Source organism: Theobroma cacao, chromosome 4 (genome assembly GCF_053813885.1).
Source record: "Theobroma cacao isolate CCN51 chromosome 4, ASM5381388v1, whole genome shotgun sequence".
Classification (NCBI taxonomy): Eukaryota; Viridiplantae; Streptophyta; class Magnoliopsida; order Malvales; family Malvaceae; genus Theobroma; species Theobroma cacao.
This window is the reverse complement of record NC_142642.1, coordinates 29,655,118-29,669,974: the sequence shown is the minus strand read 5'-3', so window position 1 is coordinate 29,669,974 and position 14,857 is coordinate 29,655,118. Positions and strand designations below refer to the sequence as shown.

The window sequence follows — 14,857 nt, the reverse complement described above, 5'->3', positions numbered from 1 at the left end:
GAAAAATAAAGAAACAGAAATTGTAACATCCTCAACTGCAAGAGAGGGTAGATATTTTACTATCTATCTTAAATGTTTGGAACTCATGACTTGACTTCAAAATATGCATCTTCAAACATTTGGAAAATTGATGAGCATGCTGTCAGCAAGAACTTTCTTTGCTTTATATCTTTTAATACTTAAAAACTCTTAAATTATTTTTAAATTTTTTTTATTTTTTATTACATTTAATGATATTTTCATACTTTTATTTTAAAAGAAATAAATTTTTATATATATTTTTTAAAATAAATTTTATTGAACCGAAAGTTAGAATGTCATAGCAAATCTATCACCATGTTAATGGAAGACTTATCTTGGCATAGAAAGCCGACTTGGAAGAGGCGATGTCTCTGTACATAAAGCAATAGGGTGCCGTGCAAAAAGCCTTTAGCAGCAAAAAGCAAAACGAAGGAAGCCCCTAAAACTAAAAGGAACAGGCAACAGTATAAAAAACAAGTTCTCAAAAGTCCTAATCTTGACAATCAAAAACTTAGCCAAAAAGAAGGAAAGGAAGGTCCATGATCTCAATAACGTATCCACTCCCAAGCTATCAACTCAAATCTCATAATTGTAAAGAATCACGACAGACTTGAAGGCCCTCCTCTAGTCATCAATCAAAACCTAAGGAAAAAGGAGAGAGTCCATCGTCAACATGACCCGCCTGCTACCAAACAAAGAAGCAAAGGCAGGCAAGCCCTCCAAGAAACGAGGCTTAAGACGAGCAGAAAACAGGCAGCATGACCAAGAGATCACTCAACCGTGATGATGTCCGAAAGAAGAGCCAAAATCCTATCCAGCGGAACAATCAACAACGGAAAGCAAAAGACAAAAATGTCTCCAACGTAGCAGCAGCGACACAGAAAAAGAATCGAGGTGGACCCATGGAGAACAAAATCTACCGGGACGTTAATTAATTATTATTAATCATGATATCATTGGTAATTTTATATTATAATGTAAGTGGTAATATGATATAATGATATAATTATGTAATATTTTTTTTATTATATTAATATTTTATTAATATTATTATAAAATAATATATAATATTTTTAATTAATAATTAATTAATTATTATTTAATAAAAATTATTTAATTTAAAATAAATATATAAAATTTGATTAACTATAATAAAAAATAAAAAATTAATTTAATTTTGTTAAATAATTTAATAATTTTTTAAAATATTATATTTTTTATATATCTATAACATACTTCTTTTAACCACATGGAAGATATAGAAGAGAAGAGAAAAAGAAAAAAAAAAAAGTAGAAAGACAAAGAAAAAAACAAGTACAAAGAAGCCGTGTGCAATGCACGGGTCATAGTGTCGTATAGTTAGTGTGCAGTCCCTACTATGTACTGTGATATATTTTTTTTCTCTTTTAAATCTTTTTCCATAGTTATTTTTCTTATAAAAATGTTTACTTGTCGTATTAATATCCATTTTTAGAGATACATTTTTATATATGATATAGATTATAAAACCCAAACCAAATGGGTTTATAACAACTAAGAATCATCAACCTTAACCCATACAAATGTCAAATACACCTATATAATCTCTAAATTAAACTCAATATAATTATTAATAAGCCACAAAAAGAACCAACAAAATGGCTAATGTGAAACACACTTTTCGACGAAAAAAAATTGTCTAATTGTCATCCAAAAACACCGTTAGTTTTAATATATAGTACATATAATTACGTATTAATTTATTATTATAAAATTTTAAAAGAAACGAATTAAAAAAATTTGTTCCCAAGGGGTGCTTTTAACTGCCAATTACCGAGTAAAGAACTCGTCATATGTCAACCAATAACTACAAACTAACCAAAACCACCTTTCTTGCTACTTTTTCATTATCCGGTGTCACAATCCCCTGGAGTCATGAATATTAGCCTAATTCGAGTTGCTTATAAATCCAATGTGGCAAATATCTTTCACTTGTGTTGTGCCGGAGATTGCAACATCAGAGAATTTCCTTCCACCATTTGAAGGACCATCACATACCGAGGCCATAAACATCAGACTTTGTAAGAGACTCCACCAAAGCTTCTATTGGATAATTCTGGAGCTTTTAGTCCCTCTCGCTTCGATACTCTTGTCGGATATATAGTAATATTTCAAAAGATTTTTATTCACAAAAGATTTTAGTGTTTTCTATAAATAAATTTACTATAAGCAGAAAATAAAGTAAGAAAGTGAATTCACGTGAGATTGAGTCATGTTTTAAAAAAAATACAAATTTTACTTCCTGCCACGAGTATACACGTGGGTGTTCAAGTTACATTTTCTAACTTGGTAGACAGAGATTGTTGTGTGTTGTGGTTTTTATAAAAATGCAAAATCCCAGTTTCAGTTTTACATCCTCTGTGTAAGTGCTAAGAGGCCACGAGGAATTCAAATGGTAACTAGAAAATTAAGAATATTTATGGCCAGAAATATACACAGTGCTCTTGTTCCTAGCACAAAAATGAACGTAGATAAATAAAGTAACTTACAACCATCTTTTCCATATATCACATGAAAGGAAACAAAGAAGACAAAACAGAGAGGAATAACAGGGGCCCCTACAACCCAGGTTTCCTGTGAGCCTTTACCGAACATCTGTCCTTTTACTGACAGCAAAGCATGCTTCCCCAGAGTCATGCAGAGGGAAGTGTCAATCGCTAATGTCGTTAACAATGCCATGTAGTTTTCTTTCCAAGACTTCTGAACATATCTGCCCCATCATGTGGTAGAATGACATCAGATCAGACAATTGCTCAACTGGCATTTTCCCCATCACATGTCTTCCTAATCTTTCCCTTTCTTCATTTATCTTCAATTTCTCAATGTAATTAGTCCCATTTCTAATTGTTGCTCCCATCTGCTTCAGTCTTTTCTCTTGTTGCACACTAAGAGCTGTGTTTGACTGCAAGCAAATGACAAAGCCGATGAAATGAATCGACTGCATCACATTTTATATATATATATATATAAATACACACTCTAGAAGGAATGGAATATTAAAATACTTTCCTAGTCTAGTTATCTGTTTTACTGTCATACCTCAAGAAATTCTGCTCCAGCTTGAAGTTCAGATACTTTAGAAGGATGCATCCCACCTCCTGCAGTGTATAAATTCTTTGCAAGTGAGAAGCTTCGGACTATAATTTTTCTTCTGTTCTCCATTTCCTGATTAAGCTTCAAAGGCTTTGGTATAGATGTTGAGCTATTGAGTTTCTTCTGATAAGCAATTACTGCCTTCACAAATTCCTGCACAAATTTCCACCAAAATCCCAGAATCAAAATCCTGTTCAACAAATTACCAAATAAAATATATCTTGTAAAAGAGGAAATCTAAATATCAATGCAATAAACCTGATAAGCAGATGGGCATCCTGAATAATCAAATTCTTCTGAATCAGGCCGCCTCATTCTCTCTGGATGAAATTGAAGTCCCATGATGAACTTACCCTCTTCAGGATTATAAGCATCTGGATCATAGAACCCTTCAATCAAACCATCAGGTGCAAAAGCCATTGGTACAAATCGTTGTGCCAATCTCTTAACACCTTGATGGTGATAACTATTAACCAAAATCTCCATTTTCCCATCCTCCAAAGAATCCTTAAACCAGCATTGTAAAGGGGTATTGTCCACAATTTTCACCGAATGCCTGTGCCCATCATAATTATCATAATCCATGTGCACTACTTTTTGATTCTCTGGCAACTTCCTTGACAGCTCTTTTCCAATATCTTGATAAAGAGTACCTCCACAAGCAACATTCAAAACCTGTGAACCCCTGCAAATTCCCAGATAAGGAATGTTCCTTTCCAGGCAAAGCTTTGCTAGCCTTAACTCGATTGAATCTTTCTCTGTATCAATGGCTGTATCACTTGCATGCAGTCTCCTGATTTCTTCCAATTCTTCCGGTGAAAGGCCAGACGTTTCAGCTTCATATAAAGATGGATCAATGTCTTCCCCTTCACAAAGAAGAACACCATGGATTGGCTCGAAACTATCTAATAACATATGAACCCCATTAACTCGTGGTACAATCACCGGAACTGCACCATAACCGACTATGAGATCAAGATGATATTCACCTGAAAAGTTCAATAGCAAAATTTCCATCAAAACAAAAGAACGAAAACAATATACAAAAACAATCGATTACAGATCAAAGATACAGAAACCTACCGACAAAATCTACAAACTTATTTTTGCGAACGCTACGCCTAGAGACGATGAGAACACGGGGAAGGATCACGGAGAGATCATTGTTGAAAGCCATATATGAGATTGAATATTCGAGAGAATTCGAGAAATTTAATGAGGGGCAACTTAGATTGTGTTAGTTTCTTGTATGGCATTTCAGAGGTATTTATAGGAGAGGAAAAAGATAGAAACCGAACACAGGATTAGGGGTTTTTGGTTCAATTAAATTGATAGGTTATTCTGGAAAATTAGTGAGAGAAAAGACAGGTAAGCAGAGTCCTGGCGCCGCGTACTACTCATATTTCCTACGCTTCAGGTTTATTTGACACGATTCTTTTTATTACTTTGAAATTCTAAAATTGCATTGTTTCCCACGAAGATGAATACTACTTTTCTTTTTTTTATCTCTCAACAGTGAATTACTCCATCGTCCCAATAATTGACTGAATAAAGTCTAAGCTGTATCACGTTCAAATTTAAAAGAGTTCGATTAAATTTTCTTCTTTAAGTAAGTCAAAATTTTCTTTCCCAAATAATAAAAAAAAGTGGTAAACAGATTGACTTATTTCATACTTTAGGTAGTGATCAATTAATTTAATCATTACTTAACTCAAATTGTGCTTTGCCTCTTTTAAATAAAGAGGAGATTCCAAGGTAAAAAAAATATTCCACTCTTGTTACAATTTACTCCAATAGAGATTGAAGGTGCAAAGTAATAATTCATCTGATTTTTTTATTACTTATTTTTAAGTGGCGTTTTCATATATATATAAACAAAATTGCGGGGTTTCATAGAAATTTTATTGTAAATTATAGTTATTGTCCTTTTATTAAATATTGAATGTATTCTTTTTCTACTTATTTTTAAAGACATTACTAAGTGAGTTGATAACTTCATGAATTTAAGGATAGACAAGTGAAAACGAAAGAGAAAGAATGAAAAAGAGTGCATATAGGCACTATTTCATTCTTTTACCTTGGTTAAATTTTAAGAGAGAAAATCGAATAGATACAAAGTGTTAAATTTAATTATGAGATCAGATTACCGATAAAGACTTTAAATTTAAAATGTAACACTCTTTACATTAAAAAATTATTGAATTTTAAATGGATATAACATATTTAATTATTCAACATGCCACAAAATTAAGTAACTTATCATATCACTATTTTAACATAAAGTCCTCTAAAAAAATGATACACATGTACCTATCACTTAAATCGTATATTTAATTTATCTGATAATGTATTTGGTATTATCCTATGAATAACAAAATGTAGATAGTTTGGCAAACAAAATTGCCATTTGCGTAGTCCTTAGTTGACTAAACGTATAGCACGGTTGCAAATTGAACACAGTTTTGACTTAATTTATAGAAAATAAAAATTAAGAAAAACGTGGCATGTGAAAATAGAAAACCTTAATAAATTAAGTAAAAACATGGGCAAATGGGGCGAGGAAATGCGGATCTTAAGGAAGTGGGTGGCTAAGGCTTATCAAGGGGGGGAAACATCTAGGACGGGTCAAAGCTGAGGAGGAGCTGACCTGGGACAGCTAAAGTTTTTATGTAAATCGGATTAGAATCTGATGCGGACAGGGATGCGGCTAATCTGGTTGGTGCTTGCCCTTATCCACTTTGGCCAGGACCAACTATTCTAATTAAAACTCTTGTTTTGCTACTCAAATTTTTATATTTGGTATTGTAACTACAACAAACAGCCAAGTGCCAACTATACAGATGAAGATTCTTCCTAAAGAAACATTGTGGAGTAATTGAATTTGAATGGCAATAGACAAATTAGTACACGCACTCCTCTTATCCCATAAATTAAGATGTAACATATAATTTAAAGTTATGAGTATGTATGTGTTCACACATTTTTATTGATTAGTATGTATGAAATAAACATACCCACTCTTAATTTTGTCTCTAAAGTGATAGTGTCACTTTGAAAGCTATTAGTAGCCCAAGCAAAATCTACTTTCTCAATGGCGTTAGCTGTCATGGTTGCTCACATCTTTTGTTTTACTTTACTCTGTCTTAATGCACGTTATAGAGTAGTGGGTGGATCTTAAGTATAATAATTTTATTTGTAAAAAATAATAAATCTAACATAAACTAGTAGTCTACTAATATCTAGCTAGTAACTTTAGATTATCTTTTAAATTTTGTTGTTTACTGTTGAACTTTTATATATATTTTTTATATTATCTTTCTTAATTATAAGTTAAAAAAGATTAACAAACAATATTTTCTTTCTATTCTTATAATTAAATTCAATTTCTCCAATTATACTTCACAAATAAAAATTCTTGTTTTTCTAAAATTTTTTCACTCTTAAAAAATAATTAAATAAATAATAATAATTTTTTATAACTAAAAAATAATTGTGAATAATTAATTGCGGCATCTACTTTTAAGTATTTTACTTTATTTCACCTTAAGTAGATATTAAAAGGAAAAGAAGAAGAATAGGAGGGGAAAGGGTAACGGGCATAATAGGAAAGAGGGGTGTACTAACATTAATCTCAGGTAATTGGAAAGTTACTTTCCCTTCTGTTGCAATAGAATGGCATTCTTGGCTATAGGAATCTTATTCCAGCTTGTTAAATTCCCAAAAAAGGTGACGTTAAAACTATAAACATTATATTATTAATAAAATTATTTTTTATAAATACATACATATATTAAAAGTTGTTTCTGGAGGAGATAATTGAGCTCAATTAGAGTGTCACGTCAACAATTCAATTGGTTAACATGTTACGCTTTAATTGAGTGAGAGTTGTCTAGTAAGAGTTTTCTTTGGTGGGCATGGCATTTTGGTCATTTTTTCTTTTATTAGATTTTTTCACCATTTTTACTTTTTATTTTCCATTCTAATTTTGACTTCTCCCATAGGTATCTCCGCCTTCTCTCGCCTTTTACTTTTATCATTTTTTCATCTTTTTGTCCAATTTTTACAGCTCTTTTCGTTTTTTACTTTTTTTTTTTGGCTTTTTGTGTTTGTTTTTGTGTTTTTTTCTTTGTTTTGTTTGGTCTTTGATTTGTTCAACCACTGTTCTTGGTTCTTTATATTTTTTTTATTTTGATTTGTGATTCGTTTTTTTTTTTTTTTTGTATTTCGGTTTCATTGGTGTATGAATCTTTCTTTGTTTTATGATTTTCATTTTGTTTTGATTCGTGGTTTTTGTGTTGTTTTCGTTTGATTGTGTTAATTTGCTTTATGCTTTTGTTTTTCAAGTTGTATTTTACTTTCGATTTTTCCCTTTCATATGCTCATGGTTTGATTTTTTTTTTGTTTAGGTTTTATTGTTCGACTTCTATTTCGTTGTTATTTTTCAGGTTTGATTTTTCTTTTATTTATTCTTATGTAGTTTTTGTTTTTGTATGCTTTTGTTTTTAAGTTTTTTATTTATTTATTCTTACTCTGAGGTTTTTTAATGTTTTTGTATTTTTGTGAGGCCATGGCATTTTTGTCTTTTCATAATGCTATGGATCTAGAATTTTTTCTCTTCATTGGAGTGTTCCCTTGCTTTCTCTCTTGCTTAGAGGAAGAATCTGAATGGGGTGAGGAAAGAGGGGAGAAGAGAAAGGAGAGATCAGCAGAGAGAGCTAAGGGTCAAGAGTAGATATACAAATATAAATATAAATTTTTTATTTTTTAATTGATTGAACAAATTAGATAAAGATAAACGGGCTTCTCTCCTTTATTTTTCTCCTTTCTTCTTCATCTTATTTCCTTGCCCATTGTTTTACTTTTTAATTATTTATTTGATTTATTTAATTTTAATTTATGCATTAATTCAAACTTATGAAATTAGTTTAAAAAATGGTAAGAATAAAAATAAAATAATTAATTGAATAATTAATTTCATGATTTTCTGTTTATTCAATTTTTATTATTTAGGTTTTTAATTATTATGTTTTTTTAAAATGTTATTGCTTTTATATAGAAACCAGAAACTTTTGGTGTAAGTTTCTAATTTTCTTTCTTTTTATCTCATTTCATTTGTTTATTCAAGTTTTTATTATTTGGATTCTTTATTACTTTTATTTTTATTCAAGCTTTTAATTCAATTGATGAGCTTGATTTAAGGAATTCTAATCGTTTGTAATTTTACTAAAGCAATTTCATTTTATTTCTTGCTATTAATGTAATCAATTGTTAGCCAATTCTTTTGATTTCATTTCAAATGCTTAAATTGAATTAAAAGGAACAGTAGTTAAGCACTTGAAATATAAGAGAATTATAAATATTATGTGAAGTAAAATGAAGAATGATTGCATTTATGCTATTTTGTTTTTTGTTAATATTGGGAGGAATTTGTTTTGCAATTTTATTGTATGATTAAGTTATTTTTGGAATCTCAAGTCTATAATTTAATCATTTGTATCTTTTGCTTTAAATTATGAGACTTTAAAGTAAGTGTGTTTGCCACATAGAATTGATATGGATTAGTATATATTTCTTCATTAATTGTTTATAAAGCTTTTTCAAATGCAGTTTCCAGTTTTCATTACATTAACTGTTTATGAAATTTTATAAACCTGTTGCATTGCATTGGCGCTCTTCTAGTTATCTTAAATTTTGTCATCTAAAACAAACTTAATTAATTCTCCCAACCTTGAAGTTAGTCTTGACAACAATTGTTAAAGGAACTAATAGTGCAAAATAAACAAAAAAAAAAGCTAAAATTTGTGAAATTCCCAATTAGAAAATGTTAAATATGTTATGAAATAAATCTTAAAAGAACAACTATAAGAGAAATATAAAAGAAAGTAATTAGAGAGAGAAAGAAGATGTTATTGAAGTGTGTATTTATAAATGAAGTAAGGGACCTATTTATAGGCAAATAACCCTTTATTTCGATAGAATTTACAAGATGAAGATAATATTAAGAGATTAGATGAATTAAATTTTAATGTTGATCCAATCTAATTTACATCCAAATATAGATATAGATAATATAAATGAATATTCACAAAAATATGCATAATACTCCCCTTTGAATATCCATTGCATTAAGAATATGCTTCCTTAAAACCTCACAAGAAAAAAACCTTATGGAAAAAAAATCCAAGTGAAGGAAAAAAAGTACATAATTTTTTTTAAAAATACACTTTTGAAATACTGCCTCATTAAAAACCTTATCAATAAAACTTAATAGGAAAAACCTTGATTAAAGAAAAGAGTACAGTGCATATTTTACTCCCCTTGATAACTGCATTATAGAGATCTTTAAAATGATACATTCCAATTTTTTGTAATAAGTTTTCAAATGTTGCAGTAGGAATGACTTATGTGAACAAATCTATTAGATTTTCATTTGACTGAATTTGTTGAACATTAGTATCACCCTTTTCTTGAAAATCATGAGTGAAGAAGAATTTTGGTGAAATATGTTTTGTCATATCGCCGTTAATGTATCATTCCTTTAACTGCACTATACAAGTAGTATTATCCTCATATTATGTTGTTAGCATTTCCTTCTTAATTGACAAGTCACATGTTTCTGGAATATGTTGAGTTACAGATCTTAACCAGACACATTCATGACTCATCTCGTGAATTGCTAAAATTTCTACGTGATTAAAAGAATTAGCAACTATAGTTTGTTTTACAGAATGCCATGAAATAGTCGTATCTTCATATATGATCAAGTAACCTGTCTAGGATCGAGCTTTATGTGGATCAGATAAATATCATGCATCTGCATAACCAATTAAATCTAATTTTAATGCATTTGAATAATATAAGCTCATATCCATTATTCCTAGGAGATATCGAAGTATATGTTAAATTCCTTTCTAATATCCTTGAGTTGGCGAATAACTATATTTTGCTAATAAATTTACAACAAATGATATATCAAGTCATGTATTGCTAGCAAAATATATTAGTGATCCAATTGCAATAAGATACGATACTTCAAGACCAAAAAGTTCTTAATTATCTTCACAAGGTCGAAAAATGTCTTTTTTTCACATCTAGTGACCTTAGAAACATTGGTGAACTCAATAGATGTGTTTTGTCCATATAAAATCATTTCAGCACTTTTGTTATATAATTCGATTGATGGACAAAAATTTCATTTGTCAAGTGTTCAATCTGAAAATCCAAACAAAACTTTGTTTTTCCAAGATCTTTCATCTCAAATTCTTTCTTTAAGTAATCCACTGCTTTTGATAACTCTCCAGGAGTTCTAATAATATTCAAGTCATCAACATAAATAGCAATTATGATAAATTAATATCTAAATCCTTTTATAAAATACATGGGCATATTGGATTGTTTCTATAGCCTACTTTCAACAAATATTCACTAAAACGATTATACCACATGTGTCGGATCGCTTTAATCCATATAAGGATTCATTTAATTTGATCGAATAAATTTTTCCAGAATTCAAATTTTGTACTTCAGGTAACTTAAATCCTTCAGGGATTTTCATATAAATAGCATTATCAAGTGAGCCGTATAGATAGGTTGTAACTACATCCATCAGACGCATTTCAAGTTTTTCATGTATTGCTAGACTAATTAAATATCGAAATGTAATTGCATCCACCACAGGAGAATATGTCTCTTTTTAATCAGTACCAGGTTTTTTGGTAAAACCTTATGTGACAAGCCGTGGTTTATATCTCATAATCTCATTTTTCTCATTTCGTTTATGCACAAATACCCATTTATATCCCTCTAGTTTTATACCCTTTGGTTTATAGATTATAGGTCCAAAAACTTCATGTTATGCAAGTAAATTCAATTCCTCCTTAATTGTGTCTTTCCACATAAACCAATCATTGCTATGTCTACATTCTTCAATAAATATAAGTTCAAGATCTTTGTTTTTCTTTCATAATATTGAGTGCTATATTATATACAAAAATATCGTCGATATTTATTTACCGGTTCCATCTTTTCCCTTCATGACATAATTTATTGATATCTCTTTATTTTCAATTATTTCAAATGCCTAAATTTCTTTTGGAATTTTATCAATTATGTCAAAGGTCTCTTTTAGAGTTTCTACTTCCTCTTTCTGACAATCTTGAATATTTGCTCTTTTTCTTTTTTGAAGATTTTATTTTTGGAACCAATTGGTCTCCACGCTTTTGGTGTGCCTTGGCCTACAGGGACATCAATGCTAATAGGAGTATTTGCAGCTAATATATAAGATTTAGTTTTAGTTATTCTCTTTAGGTCAGTAAATACATCTAGCAATTGATTTACTATATTTTGCAAAAAAAATTATCTTTTGAACTTCAGGTTCATATTGATTAGTGCAAGGATCAAAACTAGATAATGATAGTTTATTTTAACAAATTTTCTTTTCCAACTGCTTATTTTCTCCTCCTAATGTTGAAAAAATTGTTTTATCAAAATGAAAAATGACAAACTTTGCCATGAATAAATCTCCTATTGATAATTTTAATTACAAATGGAGACTTATATCCAACTTATATTCTTAACCTCCTTTAAGGACTCATTTTTGTGCACTGTGGTGAAGAAATTGAAAGATCCAAAAATTCTTAGATGAAAAATATTTGGTTCTTAACCATAAATCAATTGTATAAGGAAGAGTTTCTGATAACTTGTTGGCTTGATGCGTACAAGTGTCGCTGCATCCAAAATGGCATGCCTCCAAACGGAAATTGAGAGTTTAAATTTCATAAGTAAGGGCTTTGTAATCAGTTGGAAGTATTTAATAAGCGATTCTACAAGACCATTTTGTGTATGAATATAAACGACAAACTGTTCAACAGTTATTCTAACTGATATACAATATTCATTAAAAGCTAGAGATGTAAATTCACCAACATTATAAAGACAAATAGTCTTGATTACATAATTAAGAAAATGTTCTTGCAAACAAATGATTATAAATGCTAAATTACAAGTTGAAAATAAGCACACATGTGACCATTTAACCGATGCATATATTAAAACTATAAAATATCTAAATAGTTCATATGGTGGATATATGAATCTACATATATTCTTGAATATGTTTCAAAAACATAAAGAATTCAGTCCCAACTTTAGCTGATGATATGTCAGGACCCGAAACCTCCTTCAGGCCCATGACAATCACCGCAACGTCCCTGATTGACACTCATTATCGGAAATGCCAACCGGAACCCCGCAGGTTTACATATCAGTTTCTTTCCTTTCCTGTGAGCAATCGTTGTTAAATATCGAGTTTTTAGAGAATATACACTATTTTAGATCAAAAACAATCAAAATAAAATTTTCGCCACACAGGGGTATTTTGGTCATTTTTTTCTCAAAAATTTCGAAACAGGCTAAAACGTAATATACAAGTACAAAACACATAATTCATATTCAAAATGAGTTTAAAAGTCTAAAATCTTCATTTAAAACGAAATTACAGCTATTTGAATATAATAAGAAAATAAAAGAAATATTAAGAAAAATATTTTATTTTCTTATAAAACAATATTTATAGAGTTATACGTGAATAATTTTTATAGCGTAAAAGCTAAATAAATTTATACATACTGAAATACAGTAAGTCAAAATATTTAATTTAATTTACAATAACAAGAGGGCCCCCGAATAAACAAAAGTAAAGAGGACTGTGAACCTACGGTTTGAAAAATGCAGATCCAATGGTAGTCCTCGATGAGATCAGCTATCTACAGTCTATACTGAACCTGAAATAGGTGGAAAGGAGTTGGGTGAGATTTTGCAATCCCAATGAGTAAACAGACATTATCATAAATATCTAAAGGCGAGTAAAATGGAGGCAAGTTTAAACAACAAATTTCAACCCATTTCATAATGTTTTCAATTTATTTCTTAAACCATAAAATATTTGTAATTTACTAAAACAATTGTTAAGGCTTATGTCTTTTATTAAAACAAGGCTCAAGCCAAAACTAATCCTCGGGGATACCTTGGCCGAGACATCTAACCGAGTCCGCCAAGGGTGTTAAAATATTCACACGTGAAACACATTTTTATTTTTAAAACAAGCCGTCCCTTGGCGTTGGCCGAGTTACACATTCACGTGGGGGTTCAACGTGAAGTGAGCTCTAATACTACCCCGGGAGTTACCCTCCTCGCCTCTACAACCGAAGTAACTATATAACTGGGTTTACCGTGCCCCTCTAATAGGCAGTCCACGGAAACCCGTCACTGCAGTGACTAACCCACCAATTTTAATAAAATTTCGACAGTATAACGTGGCTTTTATTTATTTATCCAGCCAGCATAGTAAAACAACTTACATAAATTTCCCAATGCATTCACAAAATATAGCCACATATACTCATTTCTCATAAGCCATTCCTAGGAAAATATATATTTTTCAAGTCAATTTGTAGCCTCCAATTACTCAATTTCATAATCAATACAATATATTTTTATTTATCACATTTATTCTTAAAACATCAAAAATCCCGTTTTAATCTCGTTCTCATTTCATAAAATACATAAAGGGCATTTAAAAATAAACTCTAGATAATTTACAATAATAATAAGTTTACTCACCGTTTGTACAAACTAAAAGCTTTCTAAGCGCCCCGATCATTACTCGTCGGGTACGACTTCTTTGCCTTTTTCGGAAGGCTCTCCTCCTAGACACATTACAAAAATTTACACAATTCATCACATTGATGCTAAATCACTATATAATTAACTTAAATCCTATACTAATGCATGGTATGAAATGCAATAGCCTAAAACGGCTTAAACGCGGTATTAACCTATTTTTGGCACTTTGCTCGATAAATTGCTAACGCGCTCCATTTTAGCTCTAAATCATCCCATTCTCTCTCCAACATTTCTAACCATTAAATATCAGCCAATAACCTTCTAAAAACAACAAAATCAGCTCACTCCCTTCCTTGGAAAATTCGGCCAAAAATGAGACATTAAGTCGGTTAATTTTCTACTTTGTTTTTCTATCACGTTTAATCGTTTTTCATCATTTTCTCTTCATTTTCCTTAGAATAAAATCAATTCATCATCATTGTACAGCATTGAGCATCCAGCCAAGAGTGGGTATTGTGAAAATTCAATGATTTTTTGCCCAATTTAATTTCTAAACACATTTAACTAACTAAAACTATCAATTTAACTAAAAATCAAAACCTAAAAATTTCAATTTCTCTCCCCTAGAATTTCGTCCAGCCCTTGATATCACTTTTTGATCTCTCTCCTCAAGCATGCTAAATGGAAATAAAGGCATAGGAAAGGTAGAAATCAAGTTAATCGAAAAATCTTACCGTTAGACGCGTAAACGGTCGAAAACCGTAAATTTCCCTTTGAATTTTCTTGTTTCCCTTTGAATTTTCTTGTTTCTCTTTGGTTTTTCTTTTTTTCTTCCTTTCCTCTCTATTTCCTCTCTTGTTCTTCCTTATGGCCGGCCAGCACTTAAAATTTGGGTTTAAATGGGCTGACTTTTCATTAAAATAATATTATATCATTAAAAAATGCCACATGTCACTTTCCCATTGGCCCATTTTTAAAATTCCATCCATTTGTTTCCAAATTTTCACCATACACTTGTCTCATATATTCATAGCTTAGATAAAATTCTCAGACTCATCCAAAGTCTCGGTGGAGTAATTTT

At 30.4% G+C, this 14,857-nt stretch overlaps 1 protein-coding gene across 1 annotated transcript; it reads right to left on the bottom strand.

Moving 5' to 3' along the window:
* Positions 1-2,445: 2,445 nt before the first annotated feature.
* Positions 2,446-4,518, bottom strand: LOC18602003 (putative glutamine amidotransferase GAT1_2.1). Its single transcript, XM_007033135.3, has 4 exons — positions 4,237-4,518; positions 3,412-4,142; positions 3,100-3,306; positions 2,446-2,962 (listed from the first exon to the last, which is right to left on the bottom strand). The coding sequence occupies exons 1-4, from the start codon at positions 4,328-4,330 to the stop codon at positions 2,711-2,713; spliced, it is 1,284 nt and encodes a 427-aa protein (XP_007033197.2). The 5' UTR covers positions 4,331-4,518; the 3' UTR covers positions 2,446-2,710.
* Positions 4,519-14,857: the final 10,339 nt, after the last annotated feature.